Here is a 13,245-nt window from a genome sequence, read left to right as displayed (position 1 = left end):
CGCAGTTAACAGAATGGGCCAAAGCTTCTGTCTAAGTTTTTAGCAGAAAACAGCAAGTTACAACTTTCAATTCAAAGCCCATCCTGGTTCCTTTTGTAAGGGGCACACGGAAGTTCCAGCGAAAGAATTTATGGAACTGAACTTACTTGCTGGGCCTTGTACATGTGATCTCTCACCACAAACCTCCAGCAAGCAGGGAAACATTCTTCACACCCTGTCTATTATTAATAATCTGAGCATCTGAACTGGAATTGAGTCCATATGCTACAACTTTGTTTCAGCAGCGTGCCAGAAAGTAAATTTCCTAGATTTAACTGTAGGACATGTCAGGACATCAGGCAACACACGCAGACCTGATAACCAGCACATAAAAGGTGCCATTTCATTACCAGTGGTGTAAAAGCTAGCCGTCGCCTGAAAGCCCTCAAGACATTGTGATGTTCTGTATGTTCTGTACAATCCCAAGATCATGGATGGCACGCCATAAATACCCAACATGTAAGGTGAAACCAGTGTAAGGCCAAATAAAATGCCCAGGATTAGCTGACAGTAAAACAGATTGGTTTTGGTTTGCTCTTTTTGGTGAATATTAATTTCACCGTTTCCATGGCAACCACCAAATCTGGTTTCAAGTAGATGCAAAGAAATACAAAGAAGCCCGAGGCGTAATAAAAAATAAGTAAGTGGCACGCATTAAATCCATGCTGTGTTTTTATTTCTAGCCAAATAGATGAGCCACAGAATCGACTCAGTTTCTTCCAGATGGGACAACATTGTTGTTCCCAAAACCTATAAGGAAATACTGACTCCCTCATATTTGACTGTGCACACGTGTATACAAACTGACTATGTGTATGTTTCATTAGAGTATTACCTCTGAAATGGTTCCAGTAAATACGCTGCACCAATGCATCCATCTGAACTTAATGTATTCCATGTCCCACTAGCCTAAAGGGGACACGCGTTCCCTGCCATGCCCGTCGGGGCAGCTGTCATCATCACACTTACTCGGACAACATCCAGCTCCTTGTTCCTCTGCATGAGCTGCTTTTCCAGTTCCACAATCTTGGACATGGCTTCATTTTCCGTGTCTTGAAGTTTCTCGGACAGCTGTAAAGTTTTTAAAGGGAAGCTGTGTCACAACATGGGACGAAACTAATCTAGGCCCTTGGTTCTCAGAAAGTATGGCTCGGAGACCATCAGGAGACTACCAGAATCCTACATATGTTCCACCAACTTGTCTTCTGGCATTGTAAATATTTATAATATGACCCCAAATACGTATTTGTTTCTGACAAGAATGAATAATTTATATCTAATCCTTAACAAAACACACATGGCAGCTCCTCAGTTTTCAACATACATGGTGTGTCTCCCTCCATTTCTGAAGGAGCTAGCAAGGGTAGCCGTCCTTGGGTGGTGCAAATGGTTAACACACTTAGGTTATAACAGAAAGGTGAGAGGTTCAGGCCCCCCCAGAAGTACCTCTGAAGAAAGGCCTGGAGGTTTACTTCCAAAAAATCAGCCCTTAAAAAATCTGTGGAGTAAATTCTATTCTGACATACATGGGATTGCCGTGAGGTGGAACCAACTGGATGGTAACTGATGCTAGTAGCAAGAACAGAGAACAGTAAAGTGAGGGCGAGAGGGGCGAAAAATTTTCAGTTCCCTTATTTCCCCCTTAAGAAAGGACCGTCAGCCAAAAGCTTTTGAAAACAGTTGATCCAAAAAACTTTGTTCTGTCATCATAGATCCAGTTTAAAAAAAAAAAGACTACTATTTGCTGCAACCCAAACTACCCAAATAAGACAAGACATTTTGGGAGGCAGCTCAAATAAACAGGTGGTCTGCTACAAAAGTGGGTATATAAATACAGCCATGCAATGCTGGCTGAGGCTTCAAGTGAAACACAGGGTGGCCATGTGTTAAATAGCTACTTTTAGTTAGCATAAAAGCATAAGGCTCTAAAATTGAGCAACTTCAGGTTTCTTCTACCTCACTGAAAATGATCACAGGTAAGGAAAATCAGCAAGGCAAGGCTAGCAGCAAGAGTGGAGATTTACACTGACCAGGCTCAGAATATAACACAAACCTGTTAAGGGAAGACTATTAGGCCTATAAATTCTCTCCCTAAGAAGGTGCCAACTAGGTTGCTGTAGCATTTACAAAAGGAGGGCCTGGGGCTCACCAACATGGCTTAAACACAAGCCAGGAAGAGGCCCGTTTTCAGAATGATGGGGAAAGGTGAAGGGCACAAAGCACCTGTCTCCTAAAGAAACACAGAGGAAAATAAACAGACTCTTCAAAGGGAAAAATGATATCCCTTAAGAAAAAAAAAAGACAACTCATTTCACAATCAAGAAAACAGTCAATCAGAATGTCATCAAAATAATCAGGTCCTCGGGTCTTAAAAGCCTGTGAGCAGCCATCTAGGATACTCCACTGGTCTTACTCCTTAGGAAGCTAGGAAGAACGAAGAAAACTAATGGTACAAAGGAAAGATTAGTCCAAAGGACTAATGGGCCACATCTACCATGGCCTCCATCAGACTGAGTTCAGTACAACGAGATGGTGCCCGGCTACCACCACTGACTGCTCTGACAGGGATCACAATAGAGGGTCCCAGACAGAGCTGGAGAAAAATGTAGAACAAAATTCTAAATCAAAAAGAAAGACTGGACTTGCTGGCCTGACAGAGACTGGAGAAACCCTGAAAGTATGGCCCTTTTTAGCTCAGTAATGAAGTCACTCCTGAGGTTCACCCTTCAGCCAAAGGTTGAACAGGCCCATAAAACAAAACGGGACACTAAAGGGCACACCAGCCCTGGGGCACGGACTAGAAGGCAGGAGGGGACAGGAAACCTCATAATAGGGAACCCAAGGTTGAGAAGGGAGCGTTACATGTAGTGGGCTTGTTGAGCAATGTCATAAAACAATATGTGTACTGTTCAATGAGAAAACTAGTTTGTTCTGTAAAGTACAGTAAAAATACTAATAATAATTAGGTTCTCACGATGCTTGTGCTTTTGAGAAGCACTATTCTTCTGTTCATTCTTTCGGTATTTAAGTATGTGCCTCAGGAATGAGCAACTGAACAACCTCTGAAGGCCTTTAGACTCATATTCAACTGTGGTCTGTGGCAAGAAAGGTCCTTCAAAGAAAATGAGCCCCTGCTCTAACACAGAGTTGATACTATACTGAGAGGACACTCTCCTTCAAATAAGAGGATATATGGAAAAGCTTGCTGGTTTCCTTGAAAATGCCTATGTTGAAATTAATCCATTTAGAATGCAAGGAACCACAAGGCAGGAATGTGCATCCATGCATCACGGACACTTCAGATCATCCTGTCCATGGGACCATATGGACACATTTGGTAGAAGGTGACTCACATTCAGAAGAAGATTCTTCATCACCCAGGGTCAAATTCCCATATTTGAAATTGCATTTCCCTTTTTTTTTTTTTTTTTTAATCTTTAGGTTATGACCGTCATCCGCTCTCCTGTGCCTATAAGACAGCTGGAGAATCTGAACTCAGTGTAACCGAGCAGGTATGTGAGCTAAGGCAACTGATCTACTTCAGCCTTAAGTAACACAAACTGCCTTCTTGGAAAAAACCTAGAACGGCTTCTGATAATCCCCTATCCCCCAGCTGCAGCCCATTCACGTATTCCAAATGTCTGTGGTGCTGCCATAAAGCCAACATTAACTCAGCTTTACACTTCATTGGTACCAAGAAATTTTCCTTTTTCTGAGATGCACTTACATGAGAAATGTTTTCTTCCAGTTCTTCCACCCTCTCCAAGGCTGCATTCTTGGTTTCAGCATCTTCCAGCAGAGCTCCCACATCAAACACGTTGTCCAGGTAAGCCTGAATCTGTACCTGCAGCTTGTCACTCTCAGTGTGTTTCAGCTTCTAAAAACCAAAATGCAAGAGAAGGTGGTGTTAGCATAATCTGTGGAAACAGAACATAATCCCCCAACATTCTACATGTTTCTGTTTGCTTCAAATAGACCAGTCTCTTCCACGAGAGGGCTTAATATATTAGCCTCCTTCAGAGAATTACAAAGTGATTGCCTAAAACAATGCAATCAACTAGATTACCTTCTGGGGAATAACCCCTCCCAGATACACATTTTCCTGCTAACCCTTCCAGCCCCATGTAGATGTATTCTAACCTAAAACATTTTGAAGTATGCAAAATCAAGATAACAGAAAAATTAAAAACAGCTTGGAAAGGGAACAGCAGTCACAGGCAACACAAAACTTGAGGGGTGTCTGTGTAGTACAAAAGAATGGAGTGGGTGGTATCTTTGCCTGTGTAGTACCTCCCCAGTGTATGTGCCTGAGGGGTGCAGGGTGAAGGGATGGGGAGACACTCACAGAGTAGATACGTAGCCTGCAGGCCTCTTTTAGCACAGCTTGCACCCTCCTCCATAATCGCTTCCCTAAGTTATTGCCCAGCAAGAGCAGCTTAAGGCTCCCCCAAGCACGTACCAGGAAGCCTTCCTTGTTCACATATCCCAGGGCTAGCATCTCCTCAGAACTCTCACCTAGCTCTAAGGTGAAACTAGAGGCAAAATAAATCCCGGAATCTTCCCTACTTAAGTCAGGACTTGCCCCGGGGAACCGATGAGTGGAGTGGTCAGATTAATACCTGGCACGTGGATGATTTACAAGTAAACATTTATGAACAAGTGAATGACTACTTGTAAGATTGGGTTGCTATAAACTAACAAAGCATTTAATACATTATGTGCTTGTAATTCTTACTCTTTTAACCACTTCTGCCTATCAGGGTCCAGAACCAACAGACAAAGAAATTAAAGAAATGCAGTTTTGAAAAAAAACTTAAATTTTTAAAAGGAATTTCCCTCTCTATATACTCTCAAGAAAGTGATTCTCTCCTAGACTAATCTGGAATTCTACAACTTAGTCTACTCTAAAGAGACTGTTCTACCTTAGTTTTGAAGTTAGAAATGAAAAAGATTTCTAAGGGTAAATTTTAGAAAAGAAAAAGGAGAAGAGGCTTAATGGGTTTTGTTTTGTTTTGTTTTGTTTTTTTACAAGACTCACAATGAATAACAAGTGTTGACTGATGTGTTAATAACTGCCACTGTAACCTGGAGCCTAAAAGCTAAGTCTGTCTGGACATCACAAAACTCTAAACCCAGGACACCATTAAGTCATACATCCTATTTTTGTTCAAATATTACCATTCTCAGAGCATGTGGGAAAAGAGGATAGACAAACCTTGACCTTAAAGCAGAAAAACCAACCTCTCAATAATATGATTAATGATATTAGTGGGTCTTCAAATAGGAAAACAATTCCAACAACTCTTTAAGGGAAATCTACCAGGACTTTCTCTGAGTAAAGTCTACACCCAAGGGCAGCTCAGCTGTGTGGTAAACTAGGCTGTCACTCCCAGAGTAACTGAATCAGATTCTGCCTCACAAGAAACAAGGGTACCAAAACCAAACCAAACCCAGTGCCATCGAGTCAATTCCGATTCATAGTGACCCTATAAGACAGAGTAGAATTGCCCCATAGAGTTTCCAAGGAGCACCTGGTGGATTCCAACTGCCGACCCTTTGGTTAGCAGCCGTAGTACTAAACCACTATGCCACCAGGGTTTCCAGTAAACGAGGGTACAGACTGTAATTCCGATTTTATCCCTAGTAAAATGTCCCTGGGTGGCACTTATGGTTTAGTTTGGCTGATAACTGAAATGTCGGCAGTTTAAACCCACCCAGCAGCACCGCAGAAGAAAAGGCCTGGTGATCTGCTTCCACAAAGATCAAAACCAAGAAAACCCCATGGAGCAATCTACTCTGTAACAATGGGGTCACCATGAGTTGGAATTGATTTGACAACAACATCCCTAATGAAGATGGTAGTAGAATTCTGGAGATGTCTAAGGGAAGCACTTTCTATCTTCTTCATAGCCAGAAATGCCATGAAACTGAGGTAAACAATTCTTGCCCTGTCATTAGTGGTCTTCCAAATTCAACTAGACCATTCCTAGGTAAAAGGGAAAACAACTGCCTAACAGTCAAAGGATGGGGGTACATCCTGTGTACACATTGTTACTCAAGTCCACTTATGATTTCCACACTAACTTTGTTTCTTAGCCGAAGTATTTCAAGGGAACTGGCTGAACGCTTCTGAAAGGGAGCAAGAAAAAGAGAAACTTTAGACCTTCTCCCAAAAACTGAAAGTAGAACTTCTAAAGCCACAAACACTTTAAGTAGAAGTTAGCAGCTACATGAGGAAGTCTCTGATGTCCATTTCCTCATTACTTTTTTATGCTCTAAGCATTTACTCATCGCTCCACAGCAGTCCTGGTTTGACTTTCCCTGCCCAGATGGGGTCCCCAGAGTGACCAAGAATGTGAATTACCCAACAGCTTAGACAAAGAGTGCAATGAGACTTAACCCAGACAGAGCTCAAAAGCAGAGGAAAGCCACAGCCAAGCCTGCCAGAGGTTATCTAACTCTGGACTAAGCAGCTGCTGGCAGAAGACAGCCTGAGGTCCTAAGAGGTCTGCAAGAATCCAGCTTCTCTGGCGAATTGCATCACTCAGATCGGTTCCCTTTAACCAGCACTACAGCAGTTGACTGCATGGAGTTTTAAGCCTTCTTTTGCTACTATGGAATTGTACCTTTGAGGGGGGACAAAGAAATCAATTCCTATATTTGAGCCAAATGTTAGAGCTATAATACTCACGTCCAAGTATTCATCCAGGCCCAATTTGGTGAATTCATATTGGAGGTGAACTCTGAAATTCATGTCTTCTACTGAGTGTACTACAATATTAATAAACTGCATAGAGGCCACCTGAAATGGAATTGTCAAGGGGTTACACAGCCATCAAACTTCTTTTCTCACTTTAACCACAGTCGTGCGCATTCAATTTCACAAATCTAGGTCCATGTGCCAACTTTCCTTTTCCTTCATTTCATCAGGTCTTTGTTTTTTTTTTTTTTTTTAAATCAGAAAGTCATGTAAGTACAACAGTGAAATACCACTTCACACCCACTAGGTTGGCTATGATCAAAAAAACAAATAGTGACAAGTGTTGGGGAGGATATAGAGAAATTGGAACCTTCATACACTGGTGCTGGGGACAGGAAGTGACAGACATGCTGGTGCAAACAGCCAGCCAGATGCTCAGAAAGTTAGTTACCATGTGATTCAGCAATTCCACTGCTATGTCTGTACTCAAGAGAAGTGAAAACGTGTGTTCATGCAGAAAGTTGTATACAAATTATGTTCAAAGCAGCATTATTCGTAAGAGTCAAAACGTGAAAGCAACCCAAACAGCAATCAGTTGAGGAATGGATACACGAAATGTGGTAGATTCACACAGGGAAATATTACACAACAATAAAAAGGAATTAAAGACTGACACAGACCACACAAATGTACTTTGAAAACAGTATGCTAAGTGAAAGAATTCAGTCACAAGACCACATATTGTATGATTCCATTCGTATGAAATATCCAGAACAGGCAAATCTATAGACGGAATGCAGTTTACGGGTGGGGGAAAAAGGTAGTTTGAGCACAGGGTTTCTTTCGGGTGGGAGAAAATGTTCTAAAATCGGATTGCACTAATAGTTGGACGACCCTATGAATATACTAAAACAACAATGAATTGTACACTTTAAATGGGTCTATTAGACGGTATGCTAATTATATTTTAGGAAAGGTGTTTTTCAAAAAAATCATAGGTTTATCACACAAAAATGTATAAACTATTACAGGCATGTTGTAAAAAAATGTTAAAATTATTACAAAAAAGGACTTTTAAATCACCTATAATTTCCCCAGAAGATAATCACTTCCACAAAGTCACTGTGAAGCCCACCTCCCAACAGCACAGTAACAGCTCTTTCATTCACATTAATATCATAACCAACTAGGTTCCACAGAAGTTTTGATTTTCTGTTCTCTCCCCACAACCCCATCTGTAGCCCTGAGACCTGTTACAGAGAAAACTAGTCACCAGTTTGCTAAATAACAGAATAGAATTCAACAGTTTATATATGGTAAACATTTTGCTAATGTTTGTTTCCCTCTATGGTTAAAGAGAATCTCTCGCAAGGAGATAAAATGATTGAGGAACCTAGAGTCACTTTCTTGCTCAGAACCTCCTTCTTCTTCCTCTCTCCCCCAAAACCAGTTTCCTTTCATTTTTTTTTAAAGTGTCTTTATCAAGTTAGATCCTTCCTTGAATATATTATACACTGGATAGCTTTGGAAGATATGTCAACTCTCTACGTTACCAGGGTAAACTAAAACCAAACCAAACCCACTGCCATCGAGTCGATTTCAACTCACGACAACCCTATAGGACAAAGCAGAGCTGCCCCATAAGGTTTCCAAGGAATGGATGGTGGATTCGAACTGCTGACCTTTCAGTTAGCAGCTGAGCTCTTAGCCACTGTACCACCCGGGCTCTGGTTAGTAGGGTACTCTATTGTCATTTACCAAAAAAAAAAATCACTTCAGGTTCTATTCTAAAACGAGCTAAAAAAGATTTTGCCATTTTTTTTTCTTTTGTCCACAAAAAACACAGAAAAAAGAGGAAAATATCTTACCCTATATTAAAGGAATTTATATTATACGTTATGGGGAATACGTTGTTTTGGGAGGTTGAGCAACCTAATTGTATCCTCAAGGCAGTTTATGAAAAGACTCATCTTCTGGAGAAAAACATGGTCAGATTTTGGCACCTTTCCATTGCTCTTAGAAGGCAGGTCTAAATGCTCTGTTGAGCTTTACAATATGCACTGCTTGCCAGGTGACACATGAATGCAGCGCCGAGGACCTGTGTACTAGCAGCCTCTAAGTAAGCTACCTCAATGTTATGTAACACACGAATAAATGAACTGACAGGAAATACACTCTAGTTTGTGGACGCAGAGTTGCAGGTGTTGTCATGGGCTTAATTATAATTTCAGCAGAAACTCAAATGGCCAGAGAGATATGGTAAAAAGTGAGTGAGATGGGCCCTTTGCAGTACAATAAGGAATGGTGTGGACGGTGACACACTGGAGAGGATATCCTTGTGCTAAAAGAATAGGGGCTACTTTGTTCCTGAAGCTGATATTCTGCAGAAACGGGGGCCTAATACTATCCAAAATTTTTCATTTTCAAGAAAATTACAAATCTGTATTTTTATGTGCAATCTCCAAATTTTTGTAATAGGGTCACATTGTTAGACTAACATCACAAGCCCGTGGGCTGGCTCCAGCTGGGAGCCTCTGGTTTGCAGCTTCAGCTCTAAAGGAACAAAGAAGTTCCTCTTAACAAGGCAGAGAAAAGAAACTGGTAAGGTGAGTCGGTACATGGGCCTCTTTAGATATTTGTCACCAGAGCAAAAATTAGCCTTAAAGTCTCCAAAAGATCCTAATAACAAGAATTAAAAAGTCAATGTGAAAGTTATTCCTTGTTTCACACTTAGTTTTTATCTTTTAAAAGCAAATAACATGCTTTATGGAAAAGAAAACTTTTTATAGACTGTTTCATCTTTCTCACTAATTTTGGAAGGAGTTAAGGGCCAGGTGGCATATAAATTTTGAGGATCCAGGGGAAAAAAATTCTACATGAAAGGGTTAGAAATTTGTAAAACTATTTTTCATGCTTTACAATCACTGAAGCAATTAAAATGAAAACTGTACTTGGTATCCTAAGCACAGGTTTTGGAAGACCCTGCAATACTAAGAGCTGACTAGCATATCTGCTCCAGGCTAGAACTGAAGGGGGGAGTTAAGCCCAGATACGGACCTCCTGGGTCCAGAAGTTCCCCAGGGGAACTGCATGAGGTCAGAGAAAGCCTGCAGACCTGGGCGCATTCAAGATTAAGTTGTCTCAGGAAATTCTCTAGACCATCTTCAGTTCACGATTAAGATTTAGGTATAAGAATTCAGAAGTCCTAAAACTTACTTAGTTTTTCTTTTTTTAACCTAAGGATAACAGTATTGTATTGCTGCTGAACCACGTGTTCTTTTGTGTGATAAACCTGCTATGATCTGCAGTATGATTACACCCTCACTGAATCACTAGAGCAGGAAAGAGATCCAGGGGAAAAATCACTGCTGTATGTTAATTTTTGGGATGTTGCTATTGTTGTTGTGTGCCATCGAGTTGATTCCAACTCAGTAACCCTGTATGACAGAGTAGATGTCCCATAGGGTTTTCTAGGCTGACGGAGCCCTGGTGGCACAGTAGTTAAGCACTGAGCTGCTAACTGAAAAGTGGGAGGCCTGAACTCACCAGGCACTCCACAAGTGAAAGATGTAGCAATCTGCTCCTGTAACGATTTACAGCCTTGGAAACCCTATGAGGTAGTTCTTCTCTGTCCTATAGGGTTGGTATGAGTTGCAATTGACTGAACAACAATGGGTTTGGTTTTTTGGAATTTTTATGGGAGCAGATATCAGGTCTTTTCTCCCCCAGAGCCACTGGATACATACTGTCAGTTCTACAAACCAAAGCCCTTTAATCTTTGAGAATATAGTCTGGAGAAGGCCACTGGCTGGGGGCTGTGAAGGGTGAAATGGTCCAGGCTCTTGGTTCCTACCTTAAGGATCCCTATGCCGCGCCATTATCAGCTAAAGTGACAACTGTAGGCATTTGCACCAGAAAATGTTTGCCTTTTAACTTACTTTTCCCAACTGCACGGATCCTCTCTTATTTCCTATAAATAATCAGTACTTCCGACCTGTACTATAAAGTATATATGTAAGGAATAAAACTGAAAATAAACGCCATAAGGGGAAAAACAGATTAAGGGCACTCTAGATTGGATCTATAGCATATAACATTCAATTTCCTGTCATTTGTAACACACACACACACACGCACATATATACAGATATACATACACACACACACCCCTAGAGGAGTTTGAAAAAAACTGCTGAATTTGCTATGTTGAATGTAATACTGAAACAACGCACCATAAAATCGATGTTATTGTCTTCATTCCTGAAATGTTCCATCAGCTTCTCAAAACGTTGTTTTTCTCCGCAAACCTGAAACATACATTTCATCACCATGTGAAATTCCAAACATAAGCACTCCAAAATTAGATGCAGAAATTTCAGCATTAGTAATCACTTCCAGAATATGTATTTTTCTTCATTCTCACACACTATTTACTACTCCTCTAAGCTACTTAACTTACAAACAGCAACATAAGCCAGAACCAAAAGCTGATCTTTGGTTTCTTTTGCACGTTCTCTTGATGTTTTCAGATCCATATCAAATGCGTTTTTCTTTCACTGGCTGTCTTAGAAGTTCCACCAATTTTTGAGCACACACTCAGAATTCCAGAAGGTAGTTCATGGTAAAAAAGGATCACACTCCTCCTCCTTACAAAAGTACTTTTGAAACAGACATGCTAAAACTTTTAAATAATTTGATATTTAAGTTCCTAGAAAGGCAGATTCAAAATTTTCGTATTATATCAAACTGAATCCAAGACTTCTTGAGCATGAACTACAACACAGAGGTAAATCAGACACTCTGGAAAGCTGTATTAACCCATTTAAGGTGGCTGGAGGATAGAAACTTGCAGTTACTTGCGAAGTAGCACCCCAGAGCCCTGAAACATCCGAATTCAGCTCAAATTCATTCTTTGATAGGTGACGTATGCAATAAGAGTACTGGAAGCTCTAAGGCTCCCCGGGATCTCTATAAAAATGCAGTTAAATACATGGAGTTAAAAGCACAGAGTCAAAAACTGAACACAAATAGTGGTGATGGTTGCACAACATGATGAACATTACGTTTTATCAAGTAATATTGAACACATATGTACGTTACTGAATTGTACATATAAAAAATGTTGAAATGCCAAATTTTCTGGTATGTATGTATGTATGTGTATATATATATATATATATATATATATATATATATATATATATATATATACTCACCACAGTTTTAAAAGAAAAAAAAGTCAGAAGAGATTTCTACCAAATAATACACTTCTTTGGAAACGCAGTCTCAAAATCAAGGAACAAACTTTAATTCTGTCAATGTCCTTTTCTGGAGCGAAGTCCTACTCCCACAGGCTTATTCATTCATTCAGCCTTCAGAAAATGTTTCCCTGAACGCCTATGGACTGCAAACTTGGTCAGTAAGACCCAGTCCCTGTTCCTAATATTTTGCAAATGTAACCCTGGTTTCACATGCTAAACTAAACTGTCAGATTCCATTTGTGTTCTTAGGGATACTCAGGCCAATCCTGAAGAATTCTCCTAAAATGATACCTGATAATGTTGTAATTTAATTCAGTCAAGTTAAATAATGCCATTTAACTATATATTAAAAGAACATATACATTTTGCTGAAGAGAAAGTCCCACGAAGGAATTGATTGTTTTGTTCACTACTGTTTGCTCAACACCTAGAACAATGCTTTAGCTCACTGTAAGTTCTCAAAATAAATTTGCTGAATTGCACTGAATAGAGGATGAATGAATAATTACGTCAAAATATACTTAACAGAAGATGAATGTCTTCCTACTCTCCATCATGTTTTGGGGTGAAACAAGGACCATTAGACCACTTAGATCGGCACCTGAAATAAATCTTTAGCGGTAGCCCCTCTGCCCATCTGCTGAGAGTGTTAAGAGGAATAGCCCTCAACCTCTGAGCACCTTTAGTTTTAAACCAACTTCATTTTTTCAAAAGCTTCAGACCATAGCTTACTGTATTCTGGTGACGACTCTCCATTTATTTAGACATGCCTTAATAAAAAATAATTATAGATGCAGAAGAACAGAGCAGGGGTCCAATCAAGAGGAAGGGGAGGAGGCTCAAGAAGTGAGATTCTAAAGTATAAAAAGCCTTGAAAAAAACGCACTTGCCCACTCCCTATGCCCCCCAGCAAGTCTGATTACATAGGCCAGGCAGGGGTGACATAGCACATGTATTTTTTAAAGCAGTAGAGATCATTTTATGCTCCATAAAGCCCCCAGACTGCAAATTTAAGGAGATACTGTGTTCTGTCCGTGCCCCAGCCAGCCCCTCGGCACCAACATTTTTTTTCTTTTTTTTTTAATTGTACTTTAGATGATGGTTTACAGAGCAAACTAGTTTCTCATTAAACAATTAATATATATACTGTTTTGTGACACTGGTTGCCAATCCCACAACATGTCTACGCTCTCCCTTCTCAACTTTGGGTTCCCCGTTACCAGCTTCCCTGTCCCCTCCTGACTA

General features: G+C 40.3%; 1 protein-coding gene across 1 annotated transcript in view; it reads right to left on the bottom strand.

Moving 5' to 3' along the window:
* Positions 1-13,245, bottom strand: part of FMNL2 (formin like 2) — a 347,858-nt gene that overhangs the window by 26,148 nt on the left and 308,465 nt on the right. Inside the window, 4 exon segments of the mRNA XM_049887240.1 lie at positions 1,009-1,110; positions 3,767-3,916; positions 6,731-6,841; positions 10,972-11,046. Coding sequence (XP_049743197.1) covers positions 1,009-1,110; positions 3,767-3,916; positions 6,731-6,841; positions 10,972-11,046 — 438 coding nt within the window.

Source organism: Elephas maximus, chromosome 6, assembly GCF_024166365.1.
Source record: "Elephas maximus indicus isolate mEleMax1 chromosome 6, mEleMax1 primary haplotype, whole genome shotgun sequence".
NCBI classification, from domain to species: Eukaryota; Metazoa; Chordata; class Mammalia; order Proboscidea; family Elephantidae; genus Elephas; species Elephas maximus.
This window is presented reverse-complemented; position numbering and strand designations above follow the sequence as displayed.